At 41.7% G+C, this 27,969-nt stretch overlaps 2 protein-coding genes across 4 annotated transcripts in view; one reads left to right on the top strand and one right to left on the bottom strand.

Moving 5' to 3' along the window:
* The window catches only part of SCAPER (S-phase cyclin A associated protein in the ER), a 142,769-nt gene extending 131,412 nt beyond the window's left edge, over window positions 1-11,357 (bottom strand). For both annotated transcript variants that reach the window (XM_027657596.1, XM_027657597.1), the window contains exons 1-4: window positions 11,305-11,357; window positions 9,404-9,479; window positions 5,851-5,968; window positions 303-373 (exon numbers count right to left, since the gene is read on the bottom strand). In XM_027657596.1, coding sequence (XP_027513397.1) covers window positions 303-373; window positions 5,851-5,968; window positions 9,404-9,466 — 252 coding nt within the window. In that variant the 5' untranslated portion in view covers window positions 9,467-9,479; window positions 11,305-11,357. The remainder of the gene's footprint in view (window positions 1-302; window positions 374-5,850; window positions 5,969-9,403; window positions 9,480-11,304) is intronic.
* Window positions 11,358-15,651: 4,294 nt separating this feature from the next.
* On the top strand, window positions 15,652-26,780 carry RCN2 (reticulocalbin 2). 2 transcript variants are annotated; one of them, XM_027657686.1, is made up of 7 exons: window positions 15,652-15,786; window positions 15,882-15,987; window positions 18,639-18,835; window positions 21,334-21,435; window positions 22,298-22,394; window positions 24,059-24,201; window positions 25,969-26,780. In XM_027657686.1, exons 1-7 carry the CDS (start codon window positions 15,673-15,675, stop codon window positions 26,119-26,121), a joined length of 912 nt encoding a protein of 303 aa, XP_027513487.1. In that variant the 5' UTR covers window positions 15,652-15,672; the 3' UTR covers window positions 26,122-26,780. The 2 variants fall into 2 exon arrangements, with proteins under 2 accessions (XP_027513487.1, XP_027513486.1); XM_027657685.1 differs by having other exon boundaries at window positions 21,322-21,435.
* The last annotated feature ends 1,189 nt before the right edge of the window (window positions 26,781-27,969 follow it).

Raw genomic sequence — 27,969 nt, 5'->3', positions numbered from 1 at the left:
ACAAGCAGCATGCTTACAGGAAGAATATCCTGTAGCATTTCACTGAACAGCACTTTCCTCAAAATAACTTTAAGTCATGCACCCAGAAGCTAGGAAGGGCCAAAAGCAAAGGCTGAGGAAGATAACCTAAATTCTGGCAATTTTAACTTCTGGATACTTGACTTTGAAACCTGCATGCTTTAAAAACACAACATGTGCCCAGTTTTGGACAAGTATTATTCAGCCAATAATGTATCAATGATCTCAGAGGAAAACATTTTTATGTCATCCATTTGATGTCACAATAAAAAACGAGCAGATACCTGTTTTGCAGTCTTGTGTGTTCCTTGAGTCACCCTCTTTGTTTTTCCACCAGACTGCCATTTCGATTTTCCTGTGGGGGGAAGCAACCATTTTAATCAACAACAGTGATTTTAATTAAATAGAGCACTCATATCTCATCTTGCATCGTACTGAGAGGGGCACAATTTCTGAGTTAAGAGGTTCGGCAAATTTTATATTCCAAATATATATTCCACTGTTCAGAATGTGGATAATGCCAGAAAACACTGAAAAAGGAAAAAAAAATACAAGATAGGCAAGAATTACTTCATTAAACAAAGATAACCTATCTTTGAGCGTTCAGTGCCTCTGAAAACCACATCATTTCAAGGTACATGCCAAATATGATACTAGTTTTCTATGCAGATTTTAAAAAAAGTCTTACTCTTGAATGACTGTTCGATCAGATATTACCGAATTAAAACAAGAAATATATTTGTTAGGAAAAACAAATGTAATAATTTAGTTTTTCTGGAACTGTTCAACCTCCTAGTAGATTAAGTATTTTCTGCCAAGAAAGACAGGGAAAAACAGAACTTGGGCCTGGATTTAGTTCACTGACATTCAGGGAGCCAAAGAAAGAGAGAAAACATTCCTAGAAGACAAGTCTGTCCTTTAAGATCTGAAATGCCTTCTCAAAGGTACCTGTCTCCCTTCACTGCTTATACAAAGTGACTTCAGCAACTCTGCTTCCCAAACCAGTTTAACTGCCCACATCCAGAGAGGATGACTCCAGGCCTCAGTGCTGTGGTGGTGGCGATTCACTGATTTAGAGTTATTTTGGCACAGAAAAATCTGCGTTAGCCCAGACCAACCCGATCTGTCAGCGCTTAATCTTTGAGATTTGCTGTGGGGTAATTTGAAAAATTTTATTCCTCCAACTCAGTATCTGACTTGCACAACATGAAAATCATAGGATCCAATTACCAAAAATGTAAGCGAGCTAAGACAAAATAGTAACCATGGCAAGAGAGCTCCCTAGCACAGATTACATCTAAATAAAAGCTGCAAGATTATTTAGCTGGATGAAGCCAAGCAAATCAATGCATTAGTTGAATATGGTCCTCCCCTAGACCACGAGATCGTTCTTGAATTTCAGAATTGTCCAGTTGAGTTTTTAACAGTTCTGAGGCCAAATTCCCTAACGCAGCCCAGCTGTTCTACATTGCTCTGGTTATGTAAAGCAGCTGCAAACCTGTCTCCATCAGGCAGCTGTACAGCTGGTTTGCACAGCTGGGTTGTATCACTGGCTATTCCAGGCAACAAGGCTTTTAATTTAGAACAAATTAAAAACTATTTGCTTGATAATTCATTTTTTAAATTCTACATTAGCCGAAACAACAGGCACAAACTAATATATTGAACCCAATTCAGCAGCATTCAGGAAAAAAGTCATTCAGCTACTGTAGGTATAAAATCTTCCTAGTCACTAAAAAGCTTAAAATGTGGAATAGCTCTGTGTCAGAATGACTGAACTATTTCAACCTCCAGTGTCTCTCTTCTGATGTGATTCACACTCTGCAAAGACAATTGGAATGCAATGGCATACAGGACTTCCACATGGAAAAGGTTTGCAAACAAATATGGATATGTTAGCATTTTGAAAGGGCAGATGAAGACATAAAGTTGTAGTCTCTTTAGATTCTGTAAAAAACAGAGTAACAATCCATCAGCTAAGAACTGTCTGAACAAGTCCCCTGTAAAGACAAAAGCAAGTTTTCAGGCACTTTCCATATGAGGCAGACACATAGAGAAAACAAAACTTATGTATACAGCAGGTTTTGCAAACTTAAAAGAATATAGTGTGGGACAAGGACTAACTTTTTCTTAAGGCCAGAACATTTTGCATTTCAGCAGCAGCAGCCACATTTCCAGGCTTTGTTATTCTTTTTCTTACAATAACAGTTCTGGTTATTCAAAGGTTTCTGCTTCTGTCCTTTTACATTCCCGAGCAGTGACAGCACAAGAGCACTGCTCAGTGGTTATTTGTATGTTCAGAGATTACTGGGGTGTAACTGAGGTGTAACTGAGGTGTAACTACACCATGCTGGCATTGCTGTGAGATGCACAGACCTCAGGGACACGGGAAGGGCTTCACCTGTGAGGAATTTACTGAATTGTGAGGAGAGAACAACAGTGACCCAAGATGAGCATCTCATCAGCTATTAAGTTGCCCATGTGAAATATATAAAGTAGCAAAGTTTTGCAGCATTCAGGGAGCTACAGCCATATTTTACACTGGAAGCCCATTTCCTCCCTGTCTGGTGATTGAATATGAAGCACACAGGGTTTATGATTTGTGAAGACTTCCTGTCCAAAAAGCTGAGGTGCTGTATCTGCCAAAAACACCCCACTGATAACCTATTTTCAAAGGTATCTTTTATACTGAAAATCTCAACAATCACACTGCTCATCTCTTGGGTTTGGATAGTTTTACTGGTATGAGAAGTGTGAGAATTGCCTTCAAATTTAGTAATTAATCTCAGTGTTCATTTCTGTTCTGGCTATGGCAGAGAGCAGCTGCAGGTGTTGTTCAGTGTCTTTGACACTGTTCATCATCAGACCTTCAGCAGGGATGATAATTCAGCAGCTGAGGAAGCATACTGAAGTTTCTAATAGTATTATAAACCATATCTTCTTACAGGTTTGTAGAGCAGTGGTAGATGCTATTTTTCTAACAGTACATTGCTAAGGATCTGGAGAAATGACTGCCTTCAAGCATGGACAGAACAAAACTCCCCATGTTTCTACCCCTCCAGATTGAATTACAGCAATGTATTTTGCACAAAATTACTTTTACAAATCACTGTCACTGTTTCATACAGAATATAATGGCCCTGTATTCACCTACCAGCACTAGACTGGATTCCCATTCATTCCAGTAAAATTAAAGGTTTGAAACTTATGAGCCTCAAAGAATCCCCTTCCCTTCTGCCAGTTCCAATCAGATCCAGCGTTGCCAGGGCTCCCACACAATGTTTGCAGTCAGGACTCTTCCAATTCTTTATGTGGCCAAAGAGAGCCAAGTTGCAGGACTTTCATCACATCCTGCAAGACCCACTTACTGCAGCAGGCTCTTGTTAAAGCAGTGGAACACACTGCAGGCTCCCCAAAGTGTGCCAGGCACCTTTCAACCAATAAAATATGTTTCCTTACCCTGAAATGCTTAGTCTGCAAATGAATTCTACATGGCAAGAACCCAAGTGATTTTAAACAAATAGGAAAAAAGAAGAGAACAGTGACGAAGACAAGGTTTTCCAATTTTTTACACATCTCAAAGTTCCAAAGGTATCTTACTTTCTATGAGCATTTAAGTGTCAAGCCTCTGCAGTGTCACTGAGCTGTACTCATAACTAGATTTTCAGATCTGACATAACTAGGGTGCTTGCTGCTCCAAACATGCAACAGAAGTGTCACCTGTCATTCCAGAAATCTCTTTCCTTTTTAAGGAAATATTTCTCACTGGTAGGAACTATACATTTCCATCAAGGAATTAGAAGGTTTTGATTGCAATTCTTTCATTATTGCTCTTTTGCCCATGTACTTTATATAAAAAGTCTCTTTATACCAGTCTCTCAGAGGAGGAGTTAAATGGTAAGGACACAAGCACACAATTTTTAAAGGAAATAGGAAAAGGATACAAATGGAAAAAATTAATCCAGCATTTTAATTTATAAACCCTCTACAAAAAAATGTTCATATCTTCGCTGCTTCTGGAAAAAAAATCTCCCAATGAATACCAGCATATAATTTAAAATGTTCAATCACACACTGGTGCTGCCAAAGCAATAGCTCTGAACATGACAGCAGAAGAAACTGCCCAAAGACAAAATCCTGCTTTGTACAGAAGGGTGGCAGGATTGGCTCAGGAAACCCAAACCTCTGGCCTGATTTACACAACCCCTGAAAGAGCCAGAATTGTCCTAATTCATAATATTGCTGGATCATCCCTCAGGGACACAATACATATTGAAAGATCAGCACACCATGAATCAGAGCTCAGTGACACCAACACAGACACCTTCCATGCCAAGCAAGGGTCAAGAGATAAAGAATCTGCCTTTGCAGACTTTCACTAACCACAAGTTCCTTTCCACAGGGAAATTTTCCATCAGGCAATTATCATTAGATCCCTTCCATTGTGCAGAAAGGTCAGCCTATGATTTAATGATGAGATTCTAACAAGAAGAAAGCACCAATTTAAAAATTACAGTGGTGCTGATATGACCAAAAGAAGGAAATGAATACAGCTACTTGGATTTTAATTACTGTATATAACTACTATTTAATGAAACCTAAAGGTCACTTTTACATTCATCCTTCATGTTTTGACAGGAGTTGTTAGAGCAAACGTTCATCTACACATTATAGATAGTGGTTTTAAAGGAAAAAGTCTTGAAGTTTCTAAAAGAATATTACAGGCAACAATGTAACAGACTCTTTAAACAGAAAGTGAATCAACTCACGAGTTGCTCAAAAATACTGTTAGAAATATACTGCATGTTCCTTTCACACACACTCCTTCATATTACCACTTTCCCCAACTTGGAATCTGGAAGTACTTTGGGCCTCAATTCTATTCTGCTTAAAGACAGTTTAAATTTTGCATCAGACATAGGGTTAATTATCTTGCAACTAGATATAACATTTCTTAAAATATCTTTTCTGCTGGCAGAATCACAGAGCAGCTGAAGTGGGAAGGAACCTCTAGAGATCATCTAGTCCAACCTCCAGGCTGCCCAGGGCTATGTCCAGACAGGTTTTGAGCATCTCCAAGGAAGATGAGTGCCCACAGTTCCTCCAGGCAACTGATTGCAGTGGTCAAACACCTTCACAGCACAAACAAATTGACTTTTAGACACTTAAAAGCAGCAGCAGCACCTGCACAGGGACATGCAAGCTACAAAAACAGGGATGAAGTCCTCAAGAACAGCATTCTGACATCTGGAACAGCTTGAGCAGTGTAAAAATAAAAGTCAGCTCTTGGCTCCTGAAGTGATGACACCACAAGAGAGTAACAAAGCTGCCAGGAGGACTTGCATTATGGAAAACTGTCCCCACATATCCCCTTCCTTAAAGATTCTTCACAGATGTTTACCAAAGCTGAAGTGATACCAAGAGCAACTTCCAAGCTCCTTTGTTTTAGAGCACAGAGAACAATTTGTTGGATTGTTCTAAGCCATCCCTACAATTCTGAATTGCCAAGTTGACAGAGATCAGTTTAGGACAACATTATTGTGTTACACAAGTATCTTGATAATATCAGCACAAGAAAACAAGTCTTAGATGTTACTTACAGACAAATGAAAATGATTTTTAATCTGCTGCTGGAAGGTTTTATAAAGTGATCTGCCAACCACAGGGTGCACTTGGGAAAAAAACTTTTAAATTATTCTATGCATGCTAAAAAGAACCCTTTTTTTTTTTAACAGAGAAATCCTATGTAAAAAAAATGTTTGCAGGTGAGGAACTCCAGTGGACAGACAGATGGGAGTGGACAGACCTGGTGTAAGACTGTTCAACACGTACCATCATCTTCTTTGTTCTCCAGTGGAACACTCCAAGCAATCAGGTTCCTTGCTGTCCGTCCCTCTTCTGCCACTATTCTCCTCACTTTATCGTGGCTGTTGGAGCGTTGGAAAGAAGCCTGAAAGCGAGAAATACACAGATGGGGAAACAAGAAAGAGAAATTTGGGGTCTGATACGTTAATCTCCTCCAATTTGTGGTTACACCACCAGAAGTGGGACGCTCAGGTGCTGAATTTTCATCAGATATCTGAAGCAGGTTTATGCATCCATTGTCACCACCATCCTTCTGCATGATAAGCTGAGTGATTCATCAACATGTCATGGGAGTTACTACCCAGCCCACAGGATGATATGTCTAGACCACACCACCTTCATCTAACTGACTGCCAATGCTGCTAGAGAATCACAGTGGGCTGCACAAACTTTTTAATTACCTTGTGTTAATTAGAACTAATTATTCAAGATAAAAGCTGCATAAGACCAAAATGCTTGTGTTGGCTGACTAGTGAGAGCCTGGAGAAAGGCACAAGAACCTAGAAAGTATTTCCTGGTAACTGTGATGAGTTGTTACTACAAAACTGCAACTACTGAAAGATGGAATGAGAGACACTGAGGATGAACCTCATTTACCTAAAAAACATTTCTCTGCACTTGGGAAATGCACCATCACGAGACATTTGAAACCAAAAGCATTAAAAAGTATTTGTATCAACTGTCAGATATCAATCACATAAAATCTAGCCTCTTCTACAGTGTGTGATGTTATTCCTCAGAAAATAATTTCCAACAAAACCAAACTATGAACTGTAATAATAAACTTAGGGACCCTGATAGCACACAACTGCTGACCAAGTCAGCTTTAAACACTGGCAAATGTAACCACAAAGAACTTACATAAACCTAAATATTATTTAGGCACGAACAGACATTTCTCTATAAGACTAATCAAGAGGTACAGTTTTCCTCTTTTCATTCTTACCATTGTATAGCTCAGGCCTGCAGCCACTTTTACATCTTTAGAAAGAAAATACAGCAAAATTACAGGAAAAGTGAATACAGCAGATGAGTGGCTAGAAGTTATTAAGGTGGTAGGAAACACAATACAAATGAGAAACTGTTTTTACTTCACTGTTTATATAATGTAAGTTTTTAACTTGTTCTCAGCTGCCTGTTTTGAAGTCACAGTGTGCCATCTAGTGCTCCACAGACACCACAGGTAACACAGCAAGAGCAAAACAAAAATACCACTGCTATCAGTGAAATTTTGGAAAACCTAATATAATAAATACAGTATATTACACACTTTGGCCCAAAGAAAGCCAAACAAGCAGGTAAAAATCCCCAGGGTCTGTATAAAACTGGTTCTAATTTATCCTTATTCTATACAACTAATTGCCTCTTCTCACTAGGAACTTTTACTAAGTGATAACTTCTGCTGTGGCAAGTTTGGTTTGGGTTTTTAATCTCCTGTTGCTTAACAATGCACTTTCCATCATTGATCTAAGAGTTAAAGATCCACAAATGTCACATAACTATTTTAAATCCCTTTAAACTACTGTATAAACTCCCAGTGTAAATACTTGTGAAAGCTTACTCAATTTTAACTTGATCTCCTCTGAGATGTGTATTTAAACCAAAAGAAGAATTTTCAGACTGCATTTTACATTAATTTATTCTCAAATCTTCAACAAAGATCCAAACACTCACCTTAGCTGGAAGTAAAGCTAATCTACAGCATCCATAACTGCCAAAAATTTCATGAGTAAACAAATAAATCTTTACTCATCTATTGCATCTTTTTCTTCCAAATTCCCCACCAGTGTTCACTCAGCACAATCTACGTGAGATTTGACTGTGGCTCTCCTGCAGCACAAGCCCACTCACTCTTGACTTACACAGGGGTCTTGGAAACCATTTCAGTTTTTCTTCCCTCCTTTTTATGCTGTTATTTTCCATTTCATCCTTCACTGGTCTTCCTTACTTTCCAGGTTTACCATCCCTGCTCCTTTGCTCCTTTTACTCATGTTTTCCAGATCTCAGATTTCAAGTTTTCTGAATCTGAGCACTCAGGGTTTTCTCTTCCAGATTGTCTCCAGCTGATTCTGCCTTTGAAATACAATGTCCAAAAGCACATACAGATACTTCAGGGAAGACTTTCTCAATGCTAAACACTGAGGACAGGTTATCCACATCTTACAGGTGATAATTCCATTTAATCATCTCCAAATGATAGGGAGGGGCTTTTTGCACTATGAGACTACCTTTGCATCATTAATGATGGTAATTTTTGACATGTCACACATAAATTAACACAACTTACACAGTCCCAGAAAAACAAAGCCTGGAAGGGCCCTTTGCAGGTCCAGTCCAACCCCTGGTCAGAGCAGACCCAACTCTTCCCAGTGCATCAGCAGAATTTCTCTTGTTGCATATATGACCCCCCATAACCTCCAGGTTCCTTTCTGCACAGCTGCCACCAGACAACCATTTTTCAGTCTTATTTCTGGAGCTCATTACTCCCACAGGAGTGTAAAACTTCGCATCAGTCCCCACCACCCTGACTTTTGAAATTATTTATTTTTATACAAGCCAGAAAGGCTTACAAGGGAAGTGTAAGTATCCCATCATGACATTTCAAAGTACTTTGTATAACAAAACTAGAGCCTGACTTTAAACTCTCATCTCCATAACTCAAATGTCAGTCAAAAGAAACCAACAAAGCCTCGAGGGAGGCCCTGATGGCACAGTTAACAATGAGGAAGTGCACAGCCACTGAGTAAATTGTGCCAAAGTGCCTTTTGTTGTGCCATGGTTGGTACCAACAGTCTTTTCATTTGACAAGAGCAAACTTTAACACCCCCCCTCTACAAGGGATTGATACTGATATGAGGGGTTTGACTGCTCCCTCAGCCTGAATCCCTGCTGTTTGCTCCTGAACCACCTAAAGAACTCACCTTCTTCAGAGTGCTCTGGATACAGAGCCAGAGGACTGACCAGAAACTGTTTAGCTTGAACAGCAAATGTTTGATATTTAGTCTGTACTGTTTCTTTTACACAGCTATGAATATTAGAGGATCTTTCACGAGGATTCTTCCTTTAATGGTGTTTGTACATATAAATATATTGATGTAAACAAAACTACCAATTTCACCCACTGCATTCTTGAAGAAAATTACTCCAGGTCTAACCTCAGCTTCTTCAAAGAACACTCTGTTAGTGGTACCAAACATCAGGGCCTTGCACTGCAGCACAGGTTGGATGAAAGCAGTTTAAAATGGGAATTAGCTGAAACAAATAAGTGCCAAAACCCACATACACTAACACAACTGGAAACTATGAAAAACAGAAGAAATACTCACATTTATTCTACAGTAAAATTCCTTTTTTGAAGGTTTCCCTTTATGATGCTAATGAATGAAATTTATTCAGCTCCTACAATCAATACTTTCACAGAAGGTAAAAATGAACTGATTTATCAGTGAAGCCCAATTAGTTTTTCTGGCTGTAGAAAAAATACTGTACCATATACTGCTGTAGTAGCTGAACATCTTACCATCATGTTATAGCCTTCCTCTGCATCAACAGGCTCACTTATTACATTTTTGGACGACCCCATGGAGTTTTCATACCTGTGTCAAAGTAAATGCAATTAATTATTTTCACTTCAACCACTTCTAAAATTACTTTTAGCTTGTTGGCAGCATTTATGTCATGGACACCAGATGAACATGGTAAGATTTTCAGAAGCTAGTTTTATTTTCAAAGAGTTTGCACTGCTGCTTATTGTAAGTAGCCAAAGGTCCAGGAAGAAAACAAAAAGAGAATGACCCTATAGAAAAATGTAAATGTACATGTAGTAAGATAGTGAACAGTACAAAGAATAGTAAAGTGTTAAAACAAATCTTTGCCTGGACTGCTCTGGAACAGTGAAGCAAGGAGAATAATCTTTTCTGTAACAGAGGACTGGGAAAAAAGAAGAAGTTCAAAAAGAAAGAGCCAATCAGAGACAAACAGACCACTAGTACCAGATAACTAGTGGTGAAGCAAAATAAAATGGAAAACTTCTGTTCTCATTTACCTCTAAAATCTGATGGTTCCTGTACAAGTCAGCTCTGAGGAAGTGAATACTTTTATCCAGCTGTGAATACAGAACCATTGCCACAAGTGCAGAAGTGCACAGGACTAAATATTTATAGGTTTATCAAACATTTCCAAAGCAGTGTCAACAATTCTGAAATAAAATTAAACCCTTGGCTTCAAGGTTGATAAATTCTGGACAACTGCAGATTAGAGCATGAACAATTAGTTCATGCTCTAATCTTATTCTTCTGAAGAATCATGTGCTAACTGGAAACAAAAAACACTTTTATGTTATCAGAAATTAGGTAAGAGAACAAGATTAACCTTTAATCAGGTTCAAAGTCAGATTTTGTTGGCCTTTATCATTAATGACACTGCTTTCAGTGGGCTGTTCACTTGTTTTGACATTACATCTTGTGGTTCTCATAAATGACCAAATTTTCTAAAAGTAAATAGCCAAACCTGCATCAACAAGCAGGTAGTTGTTTATATGCCTTAAGACAACCTACTGAACCCATAAAACCTGAAATGTTCTGCAGCTGAATGAAGGGAGCTGCGATTCTGAAAACAAAGATTGTATTTCAGCATCACTTGAGGCATCAGGGCAGGCCCAGCAGGAACCTTCAAACACTGAGGTATCCTAGAAAGCTGTGCTTTTGAACACCAAACCGCCTTGATCATATTCAAGGTGCAACAAAAGCTCATCAAACTGACATATATATTTGAGGAAAAAACCCGAGGGCCCAAATGTTTTCCCAGTACTGCAGTGCATTTGGGAATAAAGTAGAAACAAGAATCCGTGTTTATAGAAGTGTGCAGAGAAGACAGTCCCTACCCCTGAGTACTCGGTGAGACCTACTGAGCTGTCAGCTCCTGGAGCCGTGATTTTCGCTGTCAGCTAAGGAAGACCACTGGTTTATGCTCGGGACGGCACTAGTAGTTTTTATAATTCAAATACTCATACACCATGTGGCAGTTTTTAAGAGCTGACAGTGAAATTCCCTCCACGTGTGCCTCTCCCTTCCATACACACACAGAGCACGGGTGGGCCTGTGCAGCTCCGACGACCGCCGGGTTCACACGCACCGGGGTCCCCCTGACACGGAGCAGGTCGCAGTTTCCCCATAGCCAGCGGGGCTGGCTCGGAGGGACCGGCCCGTTCCCCGCTGGCCTCGCCGTGCTAGCCCTCACGGCACGGTCTGACCCACCCCCACCGCTCCCGGTCGCCTGTAGCAACCGGGCAGTCCGTGCCCCGGCTGGCAGGGCCGTGTCCCGGAGCGGCCCGCCGGGGGCTGTGCTGCTGAGGGGCTGAGGGGAGGGGGCCCGGCCCGCCGCCATCTTGCCCCGCGCGCCCCCCGCGCGCCGGTCACTCACGCTCTCCGCCGCGCCGCGCCGTCCCGCCCGCGCGCGCCCCGCCGCGATGACGTCATCGCACCCCGCCGACAGCGCCCGCCCGCCCGCCCGGCCCCGCGCATGCGCCGGCCCGCCAAGGAGGGCGCTGACCCCGCGTCGCCCTTTGCTCCGCAGGGGAGCGGTTCCTCTGCCAGGCCTGCCCTCAGCCACTGAGACAGCCCTGAGGGGCCGGCACAGAAACACAGAATCGGTTAGGTTGGGGGAGACCTCTGAGGTCATCCAGTCGAACCTGTGACCGAACACCACCTTGTCAACCAGACCGTGGCACTGAGCGCCACATCCAGTCTTTCCTTTAATGCCTTCAGGGACAGTGACTCCACCACCTCCCTGGGCAGCCCATTCCAATGTCTAATCACCCTTTCTATGAAGAAATTCCTCCTAATGTCCAACCCAAACCTCCGCTGTGCAGTTTGAGGCCGTGTCCTCCTGAGACCGTTCAGGCAGCTGTAGAGAGTGAGCAGGTCCTCTCTGAGCCTTCCCTTCTCCAGGCTGAGCCTCCCCGGCTCCCTCAGCCACTCTTCACAGGACTTGTGCTCCAGACCCTTCCCCTGCTCCAGCGCCTTGCTCTGGACCCATTCAATGTCCTTCGTATCGTGAGGGGCCCAGAACTGAACTCAGGATTCAAAATGTGGCCTCACCAGTGCCCAGTACAGAGGGACAATCGCTGCCTTGGTCCTTCTGGCCACCCTGTTTCTGATACAGGCCGGGAAGCCCTTGGCCTTCTTGCCCACCTGGGCACACCTGAGCTCATGTTCAGCTGCTGTTGACCAGACGGGACCACCGAGCCTACGGTGGTCACTCCCTCAGTGTCCCGCCCTTCCACCCCAACTGGGAGCTGGGAAAGCTGTAAACAACTGTGTGCAGTACCTGGGGTGTATGTATAATCCAGGCAAATAGCAAAATGGGTCCTAATCCTGGTGTGTGTCACTGAGGTGTAATTTAGGGTGCTGAGTCCAGCTTGGGCACTGAACCTGAGGAACAGTATGGCTTGTGGAGAGGTCAGCCCTCCTCATGGGATCTGAGGCCTGGGAAATGTGATTCTTGAGGAAACACTGGACAAGTTGAATCTATTTAGCCAAAAGAAGACAAAAGGAGTAGGAGTGTTCAAGCATGTAAAAGCATAATGTGTAAAGAGAGAATAATCCATTTCCCTCACTGTGACAGGAATAGTGAGAAGAAAGAGGCCTAAATTGTAACCTGGACAGCTCAGGTTGTCATCTCTAAAACATGAGAAGTCCTACAAGGATGGGAATAGACATTCTGGGAGATCATACACACTTCAGTTGGAGTCTCCAGGAACAGCAGCAACAACATCTCTCAGAAATTACACATTGGTTGACCGTGGGTCAGAGCAGAGAGCTGAGCCAGGAGGTCCATGAAGGTCCCATCCAAATCCCTTCTACTGCCATGGTTTGATAATGAGCTTGATTATTATTTATCAGTCTGAGTTCCCACAGCTGCCTCCTCGGTGTGTGGCTGAGCTGAGCACTGTGATACCACACCTGACATCAAATCCTGCTGTTCTGGTTCGATGCCAAATCAGACACCACATCAGAAGAGTGTCCTTTTACAACCTATTTCCTCAGATATTAATAACGGCACTAAATGCAAAGAAGTAGAAAAACAGGTCAGTAATGTCTGCAGAGTCTAAAATACCTCAGGACACTTAGTGCAAGGTCATATGAAACAATTAGAACACTCAAAAAGTCATATCTGGGTACTGCTAAAGCAAATGACTGTCACTTTGAAATCCAAATGCAGGGTATTTGAATGTGATTATCTTTATAAGTGAATTGTTGGCTCGGTTTTTTCCCTTACTCAAATCCACATGCCAAAATCAACAATTTCTATAATGGAAGGGTAATCTTTGCATGCAGGTCTTAAGGCTCAACTGTCTCGTATGCAGATTAAAATTTTTACAAGGGATAAAAACAAATTTAGGAGAATGTGTCAAAAATGGAAGCCTGTCTAAATAAAACTCCTGTAAATACATTTATTCTAATAGTGTATAAATGACATGCATCAGAGTAAAGAAAATTAAGGGTTATTCAAGTTGGGCAGTGATTTATAAAACTGAAATGTAGAAACCTCAAAAATGTACAGTAAACACCAAATGGATAACTTCACTGGCAAGAAATAACTTTTCAGAAACTGGTTTTTGTGCTGCTGGATGACTGTTCTCATGCTGACGGTCTAACAGGACCAGATTTACATTTGCAGATCTCATAGAGAAGAAGTCATGTGGAACATGACCTTCTAACATTAATTCCTTTGTGACCAAAAGAGTGGCTCCAAACAGATTTGTGGCAGACTGCATGCAATTTGGCTTGAGGGGAGGGGGGATTTTCCAGAAAAGTCAGAAAGTTCATCACATAAAAAAGGTTTTATGTAGCATGACTTATATTCTAATGTAAAAATAGCTTCACTGATACTCCCTCTTACCTTAGAATAGTGATGCATTTGTTATGCACGTGGTTAAAATAATGGTGTGAACAAAAGAGCCTCTTTTTTTTTGTCCCCTGCATCCATACCAGAATGATCTTGAATTTATTATATGACTGGTTTAATTGTGTGCTGCAAAGTGTCTGGATTGTATTTTGACACAGAGAAGAATATGATTTCCTGTGTTTTCCCTCTTTCTGGGATTCTGATTTTTTTCCTAACATAGAAGATATGACTTTCATAATAATAAACTTGCTCTTGCACATCTATGTTGTTATTTGGAGGCTGTTACAGTTGTTTAGGCACTGAAAGGTATAATGTGATACACTTGTCAACCCCTGAGATATGCAGCAAAGAGGTTTTCTGGGGTGTTAGTAGTGCATTGAAAAAGAAGACAAAGTATCTTCAGTGCTACTTCAGAAACAAATCAAATCTTATTTCTGTTTTGATTGCTTACAGGATTTGCTTTGGCTACACATGCCACAAGCAGTAGGACAATTCACATTTTGTATATGTGATTTATATAAATACCAGTGAGAAATTTGACATTTAAACCAATAAAGGGTACTAGACTTAACTCACTATTAGATTTTTTAATGGAAAACCATTTCTTATACGGGCAGGAAATTGCAATAACACGTTTACTGATTTATGGCAATATTTTACTCTTGGATCTTCAAAATGAACTGTCGTGGCTCTTCACAGTTAATAGAATTGGAGGTGAACCAGGGAGCAGTACAATGCTGTCACAACGGAAGGGACCAGACAGCACAGCAGGCAACCTCCACCAACTGGGGGCTCTGCTCAAACTGTTGTGTTCATGGAAACCCAGGTGGGTTAATCTCACTTCTTTCTGGTTGAAAGAGGAGTTTTGAAAATGCACTAGTATTGAAAGGAGAAATAACAAATCTAACGATGGTCCTACATAAATCTCAATCCACTAAGAATCATTAATTTGACCTCAGTGGGGTTGGGATCAGAGCAATTCCAATTTCATGTGACAGCTGTTAGGAAATGATATTCCCGGGGAGGCCCCTCATTTACCCGATGTATTTTCAGTTTGTCTGAGTGGTCAATGAGGTTAAATTTATTTTACAGCTTTCTATTATCTGTGTTGAACAGTTATTAAAATTTGTATTGATCCACTTCTTATGAAGCGTTGCTTCCTTTTCTATTTCCCTTAGAAGTGTTCTTTGTGAGTTGGGCCCTCAAGCACGACAAGTTCTCTTTCTCTTTTCGTATAAAACTTTTGCAGGGCTTGTTTCCTGATCCTTCCCTCTTGCAGGGTTTGTGGATGTTTGCCTGAACTTCTGGGAATCACAGAATCATGGAATATGCTGAGTTGGAAGGGACCCATCAGGATAATCGACTCCAACTCCTGGCCCTGCATAGGACACCCCAAGAGTCACACCGTGTGCCTGACAGCGTTGGCCAAAATCTTCTTGAGCTCTGGCAGGCTCGGTGCTGTGATCACTGGTAACAGTGACTTCCGTCTGCCAGGCTTCTGTGATGATCAGAAGTTGGAAAATTGTCAGTACTATCCGGGCGGTACTTGGTGCCTTCCGCGGGCAGGGCAGGAGAGAGAGGAACGCGAACGCTCTCGCTGCCGACCCGCCCAGACCCCGCCGCGGGCCCGACCCTCCGCCGAGGGCCCGACTCCCCTCCGCCGCGGGCCCGACCCCCCGCTGCAGCGAGCCCGACCCCCCGCTGCAGCGAGCCCGACCCTCCTCCGCCGAGGGCCCGACCCTCCTCCGCCGCGGGCCCGACCCTCCGCCGCCGAGGGCCCGACCCCCCTCCGCAGCGAGCCCGACCCTCCGCCGCGCCCCCCGCCCGCCCCCGGCCCCTCTCCCCGCCCCTCGCCGCGGGTCGCTCTGGGCGGGCGGCGCGATGCGGCCGCTGCTGCTGGCGCTGGGCCTGGCCCTGGCCCTGGCGGTGGCCCCGGGCGCGGCGAACGAGCAGCACCGCGCCGAGTACGACCGGGAGGCGCTGCTCGGAGGGCAGGTGGGCCGGGGGCGGGCGGGCTCCGGCGGGGCCGCGGGGCGGGCGCTCCCCGGGCCGGGCCGGCAGGGCCGCTGACCCGGCGCGTTGTTGTGCAGGAGGAGGCGGAGGAGTACGCGCGGCTCAGCCCCGAGGAGCAGCAGCGGCGGCTGAGGAGCATCGTGAGGAGGATCGACGCGGACGCGGACGGGCTGCTCAGCGAGGGTAACGGCGGGGCCGGGGGGGAGGGCGCGCTGTGCCCGCGGCTCCCGCGCTGGGGAGAATCCCCGTGGGAAACAGCACGGCCCCTTGCACGGCGCGGTAGAAACACCGACCGGCTCACACACACGGGGACTGAGTCCCGGAGGTCTGTGTTCGACTCGAGAACACGCGACTGAGAGGGGCCTCACTGATGTGTATGAATACCCGAAGGGGGAGTGTCAAGATGGACCGGGCTCTGCTCGGCGGTGCCAACCCCTAGGACAAGAGGAACGGGCAGAAACCGATGCCCAGGAAGTTCCACCTGTACATGAGGAGGAATTTCTTTCCTGTGCAGTGACGGAGCACTGGAACAGGTTGCCCAGAGAGGGTGTGGAGTCTCCCTCGCTGGAGATATTCCCGAACCATCTGGATGCAATCCTGTACCATGTGCTCTGGCATGACCCTGCTTGAGCGGGTGGGTTGGACCAGATGAGCCACTGTGGTCCCTTCCAACCTGACCCACGCTGCGATTCCGCGGTGGAATAACTGGGGCCAAGAAGAGTTAGTGTGGGTAAGAGCAGTACCAAGTTGCAGGTACCACCTCTGCACATCTAAAGCTACTTGGAATCAAATGGATTTCTGTGTTTGTAATCCTGTTTGTGCCACTCAGAGCAAGTTTGAGATGCAAAGAAAGTATTGCAGCCATAATACCACATAGGTGCACCTCAGTACCTAGTGACACAAAGTGACATTGAGAGATCACAGTTCATCACAACACAGTAACAAATGGCTCTTCCCAGACTGGTTTTTATCAGTCAAACTTATGAACTTCATGGTGAACTCAGGCCCTTCCTTTAAGTACATCATCACGACACTCTTAATTTTAAAACTAATTTTTGTTGGTTTGCTGTGAATTTGACAAGTGAAATCTCTCATGTGCAAACACGGAGTAAACAGAATCCTTGTTCAAATGCCAGAGCAGTAATGTTTCATTAAAATTAAGCAAAACATGTGGGAAGCTTTCTGGGTGAGAGGACAAAATATGGTTTTAAAGACAAGATCAACTATCTCTCTTGAATGTCTTTCACTTTATATGCTGAATTTAATGACCTACACCCTTATTTCAGTGTGTCTGCATGGACTGTGTGGAGCTGAGACAGTCTGTATCTTTGGCAGGATTGCTAATCCCTGTGATACAGAACAGGCAGCTCAAAACGTGAAGGCTACAGGGGAAAAGTCTATTTAAAGTGTAGGAATTCCACCCATACTCCATCCTTATGCCATATATTGCATCTGGTTCTCAGTCTAATGAAAACTTGAATTGCTCTCACTTCCCAAAGGAAAACTCACAGTGGAATTTGTTTTAACACTAAGAAACTTATGGTACTGATTTTTTTTCAGCTCGGTTGTTTCTGAGTACTGCAAAATTCTTCTTGAGAACTTTTTCCATATTAATGGTGCCTCCATTTGGAGGCTGACAGAGACAGAAGATGGGATATATGTTGGAGCAATAAATATTTCTGATTAATGGCACTGGACTTTATATGTGTCCAGATGGCTGCGCCTGATGCCTTAAATGCTGGGTCCTAAACCATAAATCACATGTTACCCATCTTTAAGAAATGATGTTGCAGTTTCTTGTAAGGCAGTGCTGGTCTGTGCACAAGCCTTGGTGCCCACACACCTCTGCACGTTCAGTCAACTCACAGAATCTGTTACAAACCTGGTTCCTTTGCTAATACAAGTACAGTACTCAAAATGTATTTTTAAAAATCTCTTGCTGCTTTTCGAAGAGATTTAAATCTAGTGAAGTTGTATTGATGCTTCTGCCAAGAATGACAGGATAAGATACTTTAGTATTTAAAAAATGCTGTAAGATTTTTCTGCATCAAAGTAGTAATTTTTATAGGATTTTTTTATTAGCCATCATGAATCTTCAGAGCAGGATTTCAGTTGAGTTGATTTAGATACGTAATTTTTGCAATGCAGAGTAAGATGTCTTTCCCTTCTGGGCACTTGAAAATAACTGAGAGATACTGAGAGAATATGTTCTCCCAGTCTTCTTGAAATAAAGTAACTTTAATGTATTTGTGTCAATTCATTGGTATATTAAGTTTTATTTCTTTTAGCCACATTTCTATTAAAACAAGCAGCTTAAAAGCCCAAACTATGTAAGGCTTGATTTCAGCCCCAGGTAAAGGGAAAATAGCTGTTAATATTTTATTTTGGGTAATTAAGGCAATGGCAGTAAATTGAGTTTTATTTCAGTTTGTGGATTTTTCAAAAGAAACCCCAGACTGATGAGAACAATGGTTTTTTGGGGTACCAAATTACACTTAGAACTGTCTGTCTAAACCATATTCAGCATCATTTTCATAAAGAAAAGGGGGAAAAAGGATGCCATAGTGTTGATTTGCTTCAGATGTGGCCACATAATCATTACGAAAAAGAACCAGAAGTCTGCTGCTGGGATCTGTGTCCTCATTCAGTTAACTTGGAAAAAGCCTGAGCATGGAGGAGACAGACTGGTTTGCTTTAACTAAAACCTCTTACCTACATGCTTGCATCCCAACTGCAGAGTGTAATCCAGATGGAATAGATCTGTGGTGTCTTTCCAGTTTTCACAGTACAGATTACTCTGTTTTATTTTATTATATTTTTAATGCTTTCCACAGATGAGCTGAGCTCCTGGATACAGCAGTCTTTTAAGCATTATGTTACACAAGAAGCGAAGCAACACTTCAGTGACTATGACAAAGATGGTGATGGATTGGTGTCGTGGAAGGAGTACAATTTGCAAATGTACGACCGTGTAATTGATTTTGATGAGAACACTGTCCTGGAGGATCAAGAAGAAGAATCATTTCGACAGGTAAAATGTTTCAGCATCAGTTTCTGTAACTGTTGGCAAAAGGCAGCAATTTTTGTTTATTGTGACGGAACAAGATGGGTAGAGGAAGCAGAGCAGCTGGCATATGTTTTAACACTTTCTGCTATCTGAGATGGGGGAGTAATTAAAGGAAAGTAATGGAGTATTAAAGCTGCTACCAACAAAATTAAGACACAATGAAATGGTACCCCCGGAGTGTGTTTTGCTGGCTGAGTGGAGTTTAAGTCTGTCAACAGTCCTTTTATGACAGAGCCCAGTCTCCAGCTATCACCTTAAAACAAGATTCCAATCCACTGGGTTGGGTCTGCAGCCTGACAGTGTCCTGCCCTCAGCAGGGGCCAGGACCACTGCTGGTGGAGGAGAAGGAAACTCTTTAACCCCTTTACTGCACTGTTCTAGCCACTGTTTTGGTTGCTGCTCAAGCACTCAGTGTGGGGTATCAGTGTAGCCTGCTGTAACATTGCCTGTCCATTAGAGACCCACAGAGAAAGCAATAGCAATTCAGACAGTTTTAGCAATAATAATGAAACTCCTGTAGCTAGAAATGGATGTCTAAACACAGAAGTTATGAGTTAGTCTCATCTGCCGAAGCAGATGCATAAAAGGGGAAAGGAGAGAGGCAGGGGAGGAAAGGTTCACCACCACATAGGAAAACTTTTCTTTCAAGTTACACATTTATAAGTACATGTAAATGTTTCCCAAAAAGAGAATAAATAAGTGTTGAGACTGTTCTGACCTGAGGTGTTTTTTCTGTGAGGATTGCTTTTTATGCTGTTAGTAAAATAGAGGTAGATAATATAGGATGTTGACAGAAGTGAAACTAAAATTGTGGGGAGAGGATTTTACACACATTGAGGAAACAAACTGTAAAGCTTAACCTAACTGAATAATTCCATAGCTTTTAAATAAAAAAAGATTTTCAATGGAACTGCCAGTCAAAATACTGATCCCATGTTTGAGATATTGCCACCACAGATCTAAACAGAGCTACAGATGCACAAACTGAGTTCGAACTGGTTGCTTAGTTAACGGTGTGACTTGACTGCCTGCTGGGTTGTCCTTGCTGACTCCTTCAACATGGGCTGTAAAATGAGCAGCACTGTACAAGTACCATAAGTCAGCCACCCTCAGCATTTTCCTTACATTTGGAAATTAGTGGGCCTGCTCTGATCAAAATGGAAGAGTAAGATCGGGTGTTGATTTAGAATTGACATCGAGTAAACCACAGGAGTTTACCAGAAGGTGGCAGCCTTGTTCATCACTTCCCAAAAATCACTGGAAAACCAGACTGTCCCTCAATAGGGCAAGTTTATGTTGCAGTCTAGTACTTTCTGTAGCCAGTCCTTCTGAACTGCCTTCCTGGTTAAACCCTCAGCGTGGGTCAGCTTCTCTCTAAGAAAATAAAACTATTTGGAAGAATATTTAAGATCTTATCCTTCATTTCTTACATTACTCTCTGTGTTTTTCAGGTTAGCCTAATTTTGAGAGAAGTGTCAGCAGATAGGATATAAATGAGAAGTTCAATTTCAAATGGTTATTTTTTAGAGCATTTAAGATCTATGATTTTCTGGCTGCTCCCTCACCCAGATCAGAGTCACACTGATAGCACAACACACTTAATGATGGGATTCCAAGGTCATTCTAGTTCATGTCACGTGCAGTTGGAGCAGAGATCAGTTTTTAATGGTGGGGGTCTGTATTTTGTCTAAAGTGACTGTATAAAATGAAGTGAGGAAATTTTTTCAAATTTGGCATACGGAAATGGGAAGTGCAGACATTCAGGAATAAGAACTTGCCTGATTATTCTGGATATCATTTCTTTTTTAAAGACATGCTAATATATGTACTTAAAACAGGTTAGAGAAGTGACTTTCCTTTGAAATCCTCAGGTGTAATGGACAGCAGTCTTGTAATAAAGGAATCTGGCAAATCCTTCAGCCTTTAAAATGGCTTCAGAAAAGACATTTTACACATGTGATATTTCAAGACCTTCTGTGAACTACAGACAGCCCTTGATATAAGTAAGATATAGATCCAGAAGGTTAAATGTTCTTAAAATGTAAATTTTGGAGTTTGCAGTGGCTGCCATTAATTATAAATATTGTACTCCACTTGGTTACTTTGGGAATTGAGGACTTTTAGGAGAGCATGCATGTATGGAAATAAGGATTGTTGGTCTTTTCATTATTTCCCTTTTGTGTTTCTGAAGCCTTGGCTAAGAGTATGTTTTAAATGGCTCCTTAAATTAAGAAAAAAACAAAGAGGGTTTTATGGAATTCTTAGAATAAAACCTCAATTAAAAGTGTTGTTCTCCTTGCTCTCAATTAGCTCTTTTTAGTGAAGGTATAACATCAGTGCAATATGAGTAGGTAACGTGAAACAATTAATAATCTAATGAGCTTATAGCCGACTACTATAATGTTGGTTTTCCTTTTCATTAAGGGCTCTAACTAAATCTATTTTCTAAGCTTCATTTAAAGGAGAAAAAGCGTTTTGAAAAAGCCAATCGCGATGATGTCCCTGCCCTGAACGTGGAGGAGTACGTGGCTTTTGAGCACCCCGAGGAGGTGGAATACATGACGGTGAGATCCTGCCAGTGTCCGTCTCAGCCTCTGGCTGTAGATGCAACACCTTTTCTATTCATGCCCTGGCCCCAGTCCCACAGGAATTGGGCTGTGGAGCAGTTTTGGACGCTGCTTGTACAGCCCAGATTAAAAATCAGGTGGTGCGTTGAGGATCTGGTGCTGGAGGTCAGGAGCTGGAGCGGGAGATCAGTGCTCTTCTTTGAAATCTTCTTTGAAGCTGTTTCACAGCTATCCCAGACTTTTGGAATTGGACTGACATAGCCACCTCTCAGCCCTGTTAGGGTGGGAATACATCAGTGAGATTTTAGCTTTCAGTTTTAGCTCTCTGGTGCCAGAGCCAGCTTCCAGCAGGAGTGATCTGTAAGCAGCCTTTGTTTGTGTGTACACAGCACAGAGTTATGGACAAACAAGGGAAGGCAGAAATACAGGATGGGCTCACTGGCTTCACTGGGAAACACAGGACAAAAGACAAACCAATTATAACAATTCAATTAAGTTGCAAAAATGCAAATTAGTGAATCCATCACATGAAAAAAGAAAAGTGAAAATGAGATGACAGAGCTTTGTGCATATTCATATTTCTCAGCTGCTTTTTTAGTTTTGAATTATGTTGAAGGATTCCAGCTCTATGGGCATCTTTCAGATTTGGTTTTCATGAAACCTGACATTCTAAACTCCTAAGAGCAGATCTGTTTTATTGCTCAGGAAGCAATTACTGCACCAGCCTACATAAAACAGAAAAGGAGATTTGAAATGAGGGAGTCTTTCCTTTAAAGAATTCCTTATTGCTCTGAAATGATTCAGTGCTGTTTCTCTTGATTATGAGTTGCTAATTTTGCTCTTTGTATGTGTACAAAAGGACTTTGTCATTCAGGAGGCTTTAGAAGAACATGATAAAGATGGTGATGGATTTGTCAGCCTGGACGAATTCCTTGGTGATTACAGAAGAGACCCAAGTAAGGAACAAAGGGAGGGGGCACGAAAGAGGGAACTAACAAAAGCTTTTGATTTGGGTGCACCTTTATTTTCAGCTTTTCATACCTACAGATTCAGAGTAACATTTGACTGTCTTAGTATAATTCTGTTTCCTGGAACTGAGCTCATTATTTCAGTCTACCCCATGTGTATTTGGCAGTAATTTGTGTGTGGCCCATTCTGCTGTTTCCCTGCAAGTTGTTTCTTGTTTTCCTAAAGACTGAAGTGTGTTCCTGAGCACGAGGGATACAGCTGAGATAAGGTGCAGTATTACTGAACACATCTGCAAGCCCAGCCAGCAGGGATGGAAGGTTAAACTTCCCTGGGCTTGATCAGCTCCAGCAGGCAGCTCTGAGCCCAGCTTTGGAAGGGGGAGCCAGGTGTGTTACAGGAGAGGGAAAGGGAAGGAGTCAGTTCTGTACCAGAGATCAGAAGCCTGATATTTGCCTTCACTTTTTGGTTTGTTATGGGTTTTTTTTTTTCCCACTCTTGCCCTTTCTTAAATTTGACCTGTTCTTTCTTTAACAAGAACAAGGGCACTTATCTGGTATTAATCAACATTCATGGATAAATATTTTACACACCGTGTTTTATTCACTACGAACTATGACAAATAACTCCTCCAGTTCCAAAAAGCCCTTTAACTTCAGTTATGTGGAAAGTCTGCTTGGCCCTAAGGAGTGCCAATTTTGAATGGTATCATAGCTGAGAAAAATTGTTTAAGCCACATGAGGATATGGAGAAACAGGGGAATAGTCTGTTTTATTTCACTCCAATCAGCCACCTGGAATTTCACCTTTATGACCATATTTGTTTGACAGAGCCAATAAAAACAGTAGGTCTCTGATGCAACTACAGGGTTCTTTATCTTTTTCCTGCTCTGACTTGAAAGAAAGCTTTTCCAAGCCAGTCTGTACAAAGCTGTTGGAAAGGAGTGAAATTGTTGCAGTAATAGAGAAGATGACAGCTTTGCATTACAACTTGTTTGCAAGAATTCAGAATCAGTACAAGCTACTTCAGCTTTCCTCCAAAAGGCCTTCTCTATTCTGCAGGTAGTGCTCCTCCAGCACACTTTAAAATGACTAATTAGGCTACGTGGTGACTCTGATTTCATAACTGTCTTGTGGTTTTGGGCAACAGTGTATGGTGAATTGTGACATTAAGAGATAATCTACTTGCAAAAGTAAATGTTAGAAAGGAAGGAGAGACTTCATTCTTTTTTATTCTTTTACAGTAGAATCCTGGTTATTTTTAAACTTACTTATCTGCTTGTGATACTTTTGACATTCATAAGGTCTAGAAAGTCTTAATATCTATCTGTTCATGCTTGTCTGCAATATTTATCAGTTTGGTGAATTGCTTCTGAATTTCTTGAAGAGCTAGAGATAAGTTTAGGATTGCTGGGTAGGCTGTGCAGTGCCAGTGGATGGGGTAAGTACAAAACAAGTGTGCAAATAAATAAATACCAACAGTAAATGAATTTACTTTCCCTACTCTCCTCTACCCATTAAGGTTTGTCTTTGCTTAGTGACATCACTTTTGTGTTATGTTTTACGAGATTAAGTGAATTTGCTTAGGAGAAAAGGTGACAACACCTGCTTTAAGGTGAAGAGTGGCTTTAAACGTGACAACTGTGTCTTACCAGCTGCAAGGGAAGATCCAGAGTGGATACTTGTTGAGAAGGATCGTTTTGTGAATGACTATGACAAGGATCATGATGGAAAACTCAACCCTCAAGAGCTGCTGTCCTGGATAGTACCCAATAATCAGGGTATTGCACAAGAGGAGGTGGGTGTTTTGGCTGCTCTTTAGGGTTTAACTACTGCAGGAGAATTGTGAAGGTATCACAACAAAATGGTAGAAGCATTCAGGTTTATCATGTCATAGTTACTGAAAATGGATGTTAGTAGATCTTTGCATATATTTTTAACCTCTCTTCAGTTTGACAAGGAGTGCAGGTCCTTTACCTGCATTAGGCAAATGTGAAGTTCCTACTAATTGTGTGAGTGTTTGTGAAGGAGCAAAGTGCTTTTCTACATGTTTAAACAGCTTATCTGCTTTGACTCAAAGGTACAGCATTTTAATAAGTAATTTTTTAGTTATTGTAGGTAAATCTAATGAGATACATTACCAAAAGAAGCTTCATAATTTTGAAAAAAAGAAACTGATTGTGATTCTTGTAACTGGATAAATCACCATAATTTGTAGAACTAAAAACTTAAGTACAAGAAAATGGAAGTACTCTGGATTCAAGATGGTGTAAAGCAAACTTTGATGATGATAATTAAAATGGTTTAATCAGTGGTAGAACACTGTAATAGCTTTTAAGTGGATTCCCATTTTAGCTGTCTATTTTTTGTAGCAGTTCACAGTGCTGGGCTGCAGTAGAGAGGATTTCTGCCTTTCCACTAGTAACTTTTTATCTAAATTTTCCATGTCTTTCCTTTGCACTGGGGGATTTTGGTGTTCAGAATGGCAGGAACAACAGGTCTCCCCAAGGTTCCGTGGTTCTTGGGAAAAAGAGGAGCTGCTTGGTCTCATTTCTGAGCTGCCCCCCCTGCCTGTCTCAGCTCTTGGTGACAGAAGAGCCCCGTGGCAGCCCCAGCGTCGGCTGCTCGTGTGTCTGGCCCTGCTGGAGCCATTCAGTTGCTCAAGGAGTATTTTTGTAGCTGGGGCTCTGTGAGCCTCTGCACAACCTTTTTTTGACATCTGACTCTTGAGGGTGGTTGATTCCTAGAAATAGCCCTGTTGTGACATGAGTTCTGTGTGGTGCTGAGTCTGTTCATACCTCTATCGGTTTGCTTGGTTTGGGTTTTTTCAGCTGTTCTTAGCTATTGATGCAAATTTTAGCCTACAGCAAGGCTGTGCTGTAGTGATAGCCCAGTTCTGCAAGAAATAATTTGTTGTATTTGTTTCTCTAACCTGCTGGGTTTTTTCTTTGCTTAATATAAAGGCTTGGCAAAGTCACCTGTCCTAAAGAGAAGGTAGCATTGACTTCAGTCATAAACTGGTGTTTGAGAGCTGAATGTCACAGTTTCTTTTTGGCATTTCAGAATGACTTGAGAAGCCTGGTAGCTAAATAACATAAAAATAGAAAAAATACTATATATTTCATTTTCAGGAATTGATATGTGTTTACCAAGATGTTTGTCATATTAATCCTGCAGCTTCTGCCACACAGAGTGCTTTTAAAATCTGCTTGGCTGACGTTAGTCCCCGTTATTTTGGGCTCAGTTACACTGAGCCAAACCAATCAGAAAAAGTGGGAACAGAAGGATTCTCTAAATTCCTGTATTTGTAGATGTTCAGCAAATGAAAACAAAGCCCATGTAATACCAGGATTCCTATTTCTCTGAAATAATGGGTGCAGTTGAGCTGCTGCACAGCCTGTTAGCTTTGAACTGTGTAACACTGGTGAATGAGCTACAGCTCAAATGTTCTGCAGTGGCTTCTTTGTTTTACTGCTGAACTCCCCTCCTTTTACAATATATAAATAAGCAAAAAAAATCAGAATTGTTTTAACTTGGTGCACGTGGTGTTCCATTTCTTTTGCAGGCTCTTCACCTCATTGAAGAGATGGATTTGAATGATGACAAAAAACTTTCTGAAGCAGAAGTTCTTAAGAACCAGGATTTGTTTCTCAACAGTGAAGCAACAGATTATGGTAGGCAGCTTCATGATGAACGTTTCTACCATGAAGAACTTTAGATTATTTATTTTGTAATCTGTTGTTTTGGTTTTTTTCCCCTTTCTTTCATTTGGAGCTTTTGTTAAAAGCATCCATCAGCCGTGTTGCAAGTTTTATGCTGTAATTACAGTACACTAATGGTTGTGTATAAATAATTTGCATTCAAAATTTAATTGCCCCCCCTGCAGACTTCCTGGGCCTCTTCTAGCCTTCAAAATTAATCTGAAATACTTACTTCCAAAACTCTGTAACGTTAGGAAATAAATTACTTCGGGGCAGTACTGTGTTGTGAAGAGTTGTTCTACTGAAGAAAATGGAGAATCTAAATGGTTCTGAAAGAATGCAAAATGTAGTAACTGAGACTACTATTTTTCTAATCAGTTTAATTGGGGAGGGGGGAGTGGGGAAGGTGGGAGGATGTTTAGAGTCAGTATTAACTGTGGTTTATTTAATACCTTTGGAGAAACACTTAGATTAATGCCTCGATTGTTTAAGAGGTTTCTACTTAATTTTAAATGGTTTCTATACTGTGTTTTACTGTATCATAAAACTTGCTATTTTTACATCTATAGACAATAATTGTTTTTAACGTACAATTCTACAGCATTAGCAATATAATGGTATTTTACTGTGTCAAGACCCTGTTCATTTGTTGGATTAAAACTTAAAATATTCCGTCTTTCTGCGTTTTGTACATTTATTTCTTACTGTGGGTCACCCACAGCAACTGCTTGAGGTGTGAGCAATGTACATAATGTACAGTGGCAACATTCTTGGCTTTATCAACCAGAGACACATCACCTCGTCTGCATCCTAAAGAGGATTCAAAAACAGCAACGTGTGCATTTAGCATTTTCTGGACAAGTTTGCAGAAGGAATTGTGTTTGTTTTGGTTTTTAATTTGTGGTATATGGAATCTTAAGGCATCAAGTGTGTACTGCCCCACTGTGTAATTGTTTGAAACAGTCTGAAAGGTTAATGGCATGACAGATTCAGGTTAGGAGAGTCTGTATATTCACTTTTATCTCCTAGAAAGTCACAGGAATGAGCTGAGTGTTCCAAACAAAGACAAAGCCTCGCAGAACAGCTTGTGGGGTGTGTATTAGGGTTTTTTAATTCCTAGAACTCCTTGGAGTGCTCTCTCTGTGTTATCCTTGACTAATGCTTTCCTTCCTCCCAGCTCTCTCTCTATTGAGTAAAAGCAACTAGTTCTGCCTTGTTTTCTTCCCAATACCACCTCTTAATTATGCTCAGAACAAAGAGGGAATTCCTTTTGGCACAAGTGTTGATGTGTCACCAGTAGAATGTTAGAAATTTTGATGCAGAGCAAAAATACATACACTTTCAAAACACTTTTTCAGTTTTAGGGGTTGGGTTTTTTTCTGCCCATATTTGTTTATTTCAGTTCCTGGGAATGTGAGTACAACTCTTGCCATGGTGGTGGTGGGATCTGACTTTATTTTTTTTTTTTTAAGTCTAAGAAATCCAGTGTGCTCAGGAATATTAAAACAATTGTTGTGATCTTTGTTGGTTTGAAATAGACCTCAAATTGGATGTTTTGTCTTTGCCAAACATCCAACTTACTGCTTAATTTTAGTATTTCTCTAAGCCAGTCATGTTAGGTGTTGTTAGAGCTTAGCTCACTGCCAGACAGAACTACTGCCCTCCTCACTTTGCAGCTCTTATTGTTAAGGGTGTGGAAAACTAGTATTTTAAAAAACCCAGTATAATTGTTAGTGTAACCAGAGAAGAGCAAAATCCTGTAATACTGTTGCATCCTGGTGAAGGTTTCTGTAATTCCTAGGGTAAATAATGCAGGCTTCCTTTGCTTTGTGATAATATTTTTAAAATTAGGCTTCCTTCACTTT

Source organism: Corapipo altera, unplaced genomic scaffold, assembly GCF_003945725.1.
Source record: "Corapipo altera isolate COAL_440 unplaced genomic scaffold, ASM394572v1 308, whole genome shotgun sequence".
Lineage (NCBI taxonomy): Eukaryota > Metazoa > Chordata > Aves > Passeriformes > Pipridae > Corapipo > Corapipo altera.
Note: the sequence above shows the minus strand (reverse complement) of the source record. Positions and strands in the feature narration are given on the sequence as shown.

Excerpts from the sequence above, each read along its gene's own strand:
- RCN2 (XM_027657685.1), top strand. The coding sequence starts at position 15,673 with ATGCGGCCGCTGCTGCTGGCGCTGGGCCTGGCCCTGGCCCTGGCGGTG. Across the intron at positions 15,988-18,638 it reads GGACGGGCTGCTCAGCGAGG|ATGAGCTGAGCTCCTGGATA; the intron begins GTAACGGCGGGG and ends TGCTTTCCACAG. Across the intron at positions 22,395-24,058 it reads TGATTACAGAAGAGACCCAA|CTGCAAGGGAAGATCCAGAG; the intron begins GTAAGGAACAAA and ends GTGTCTTACCAG.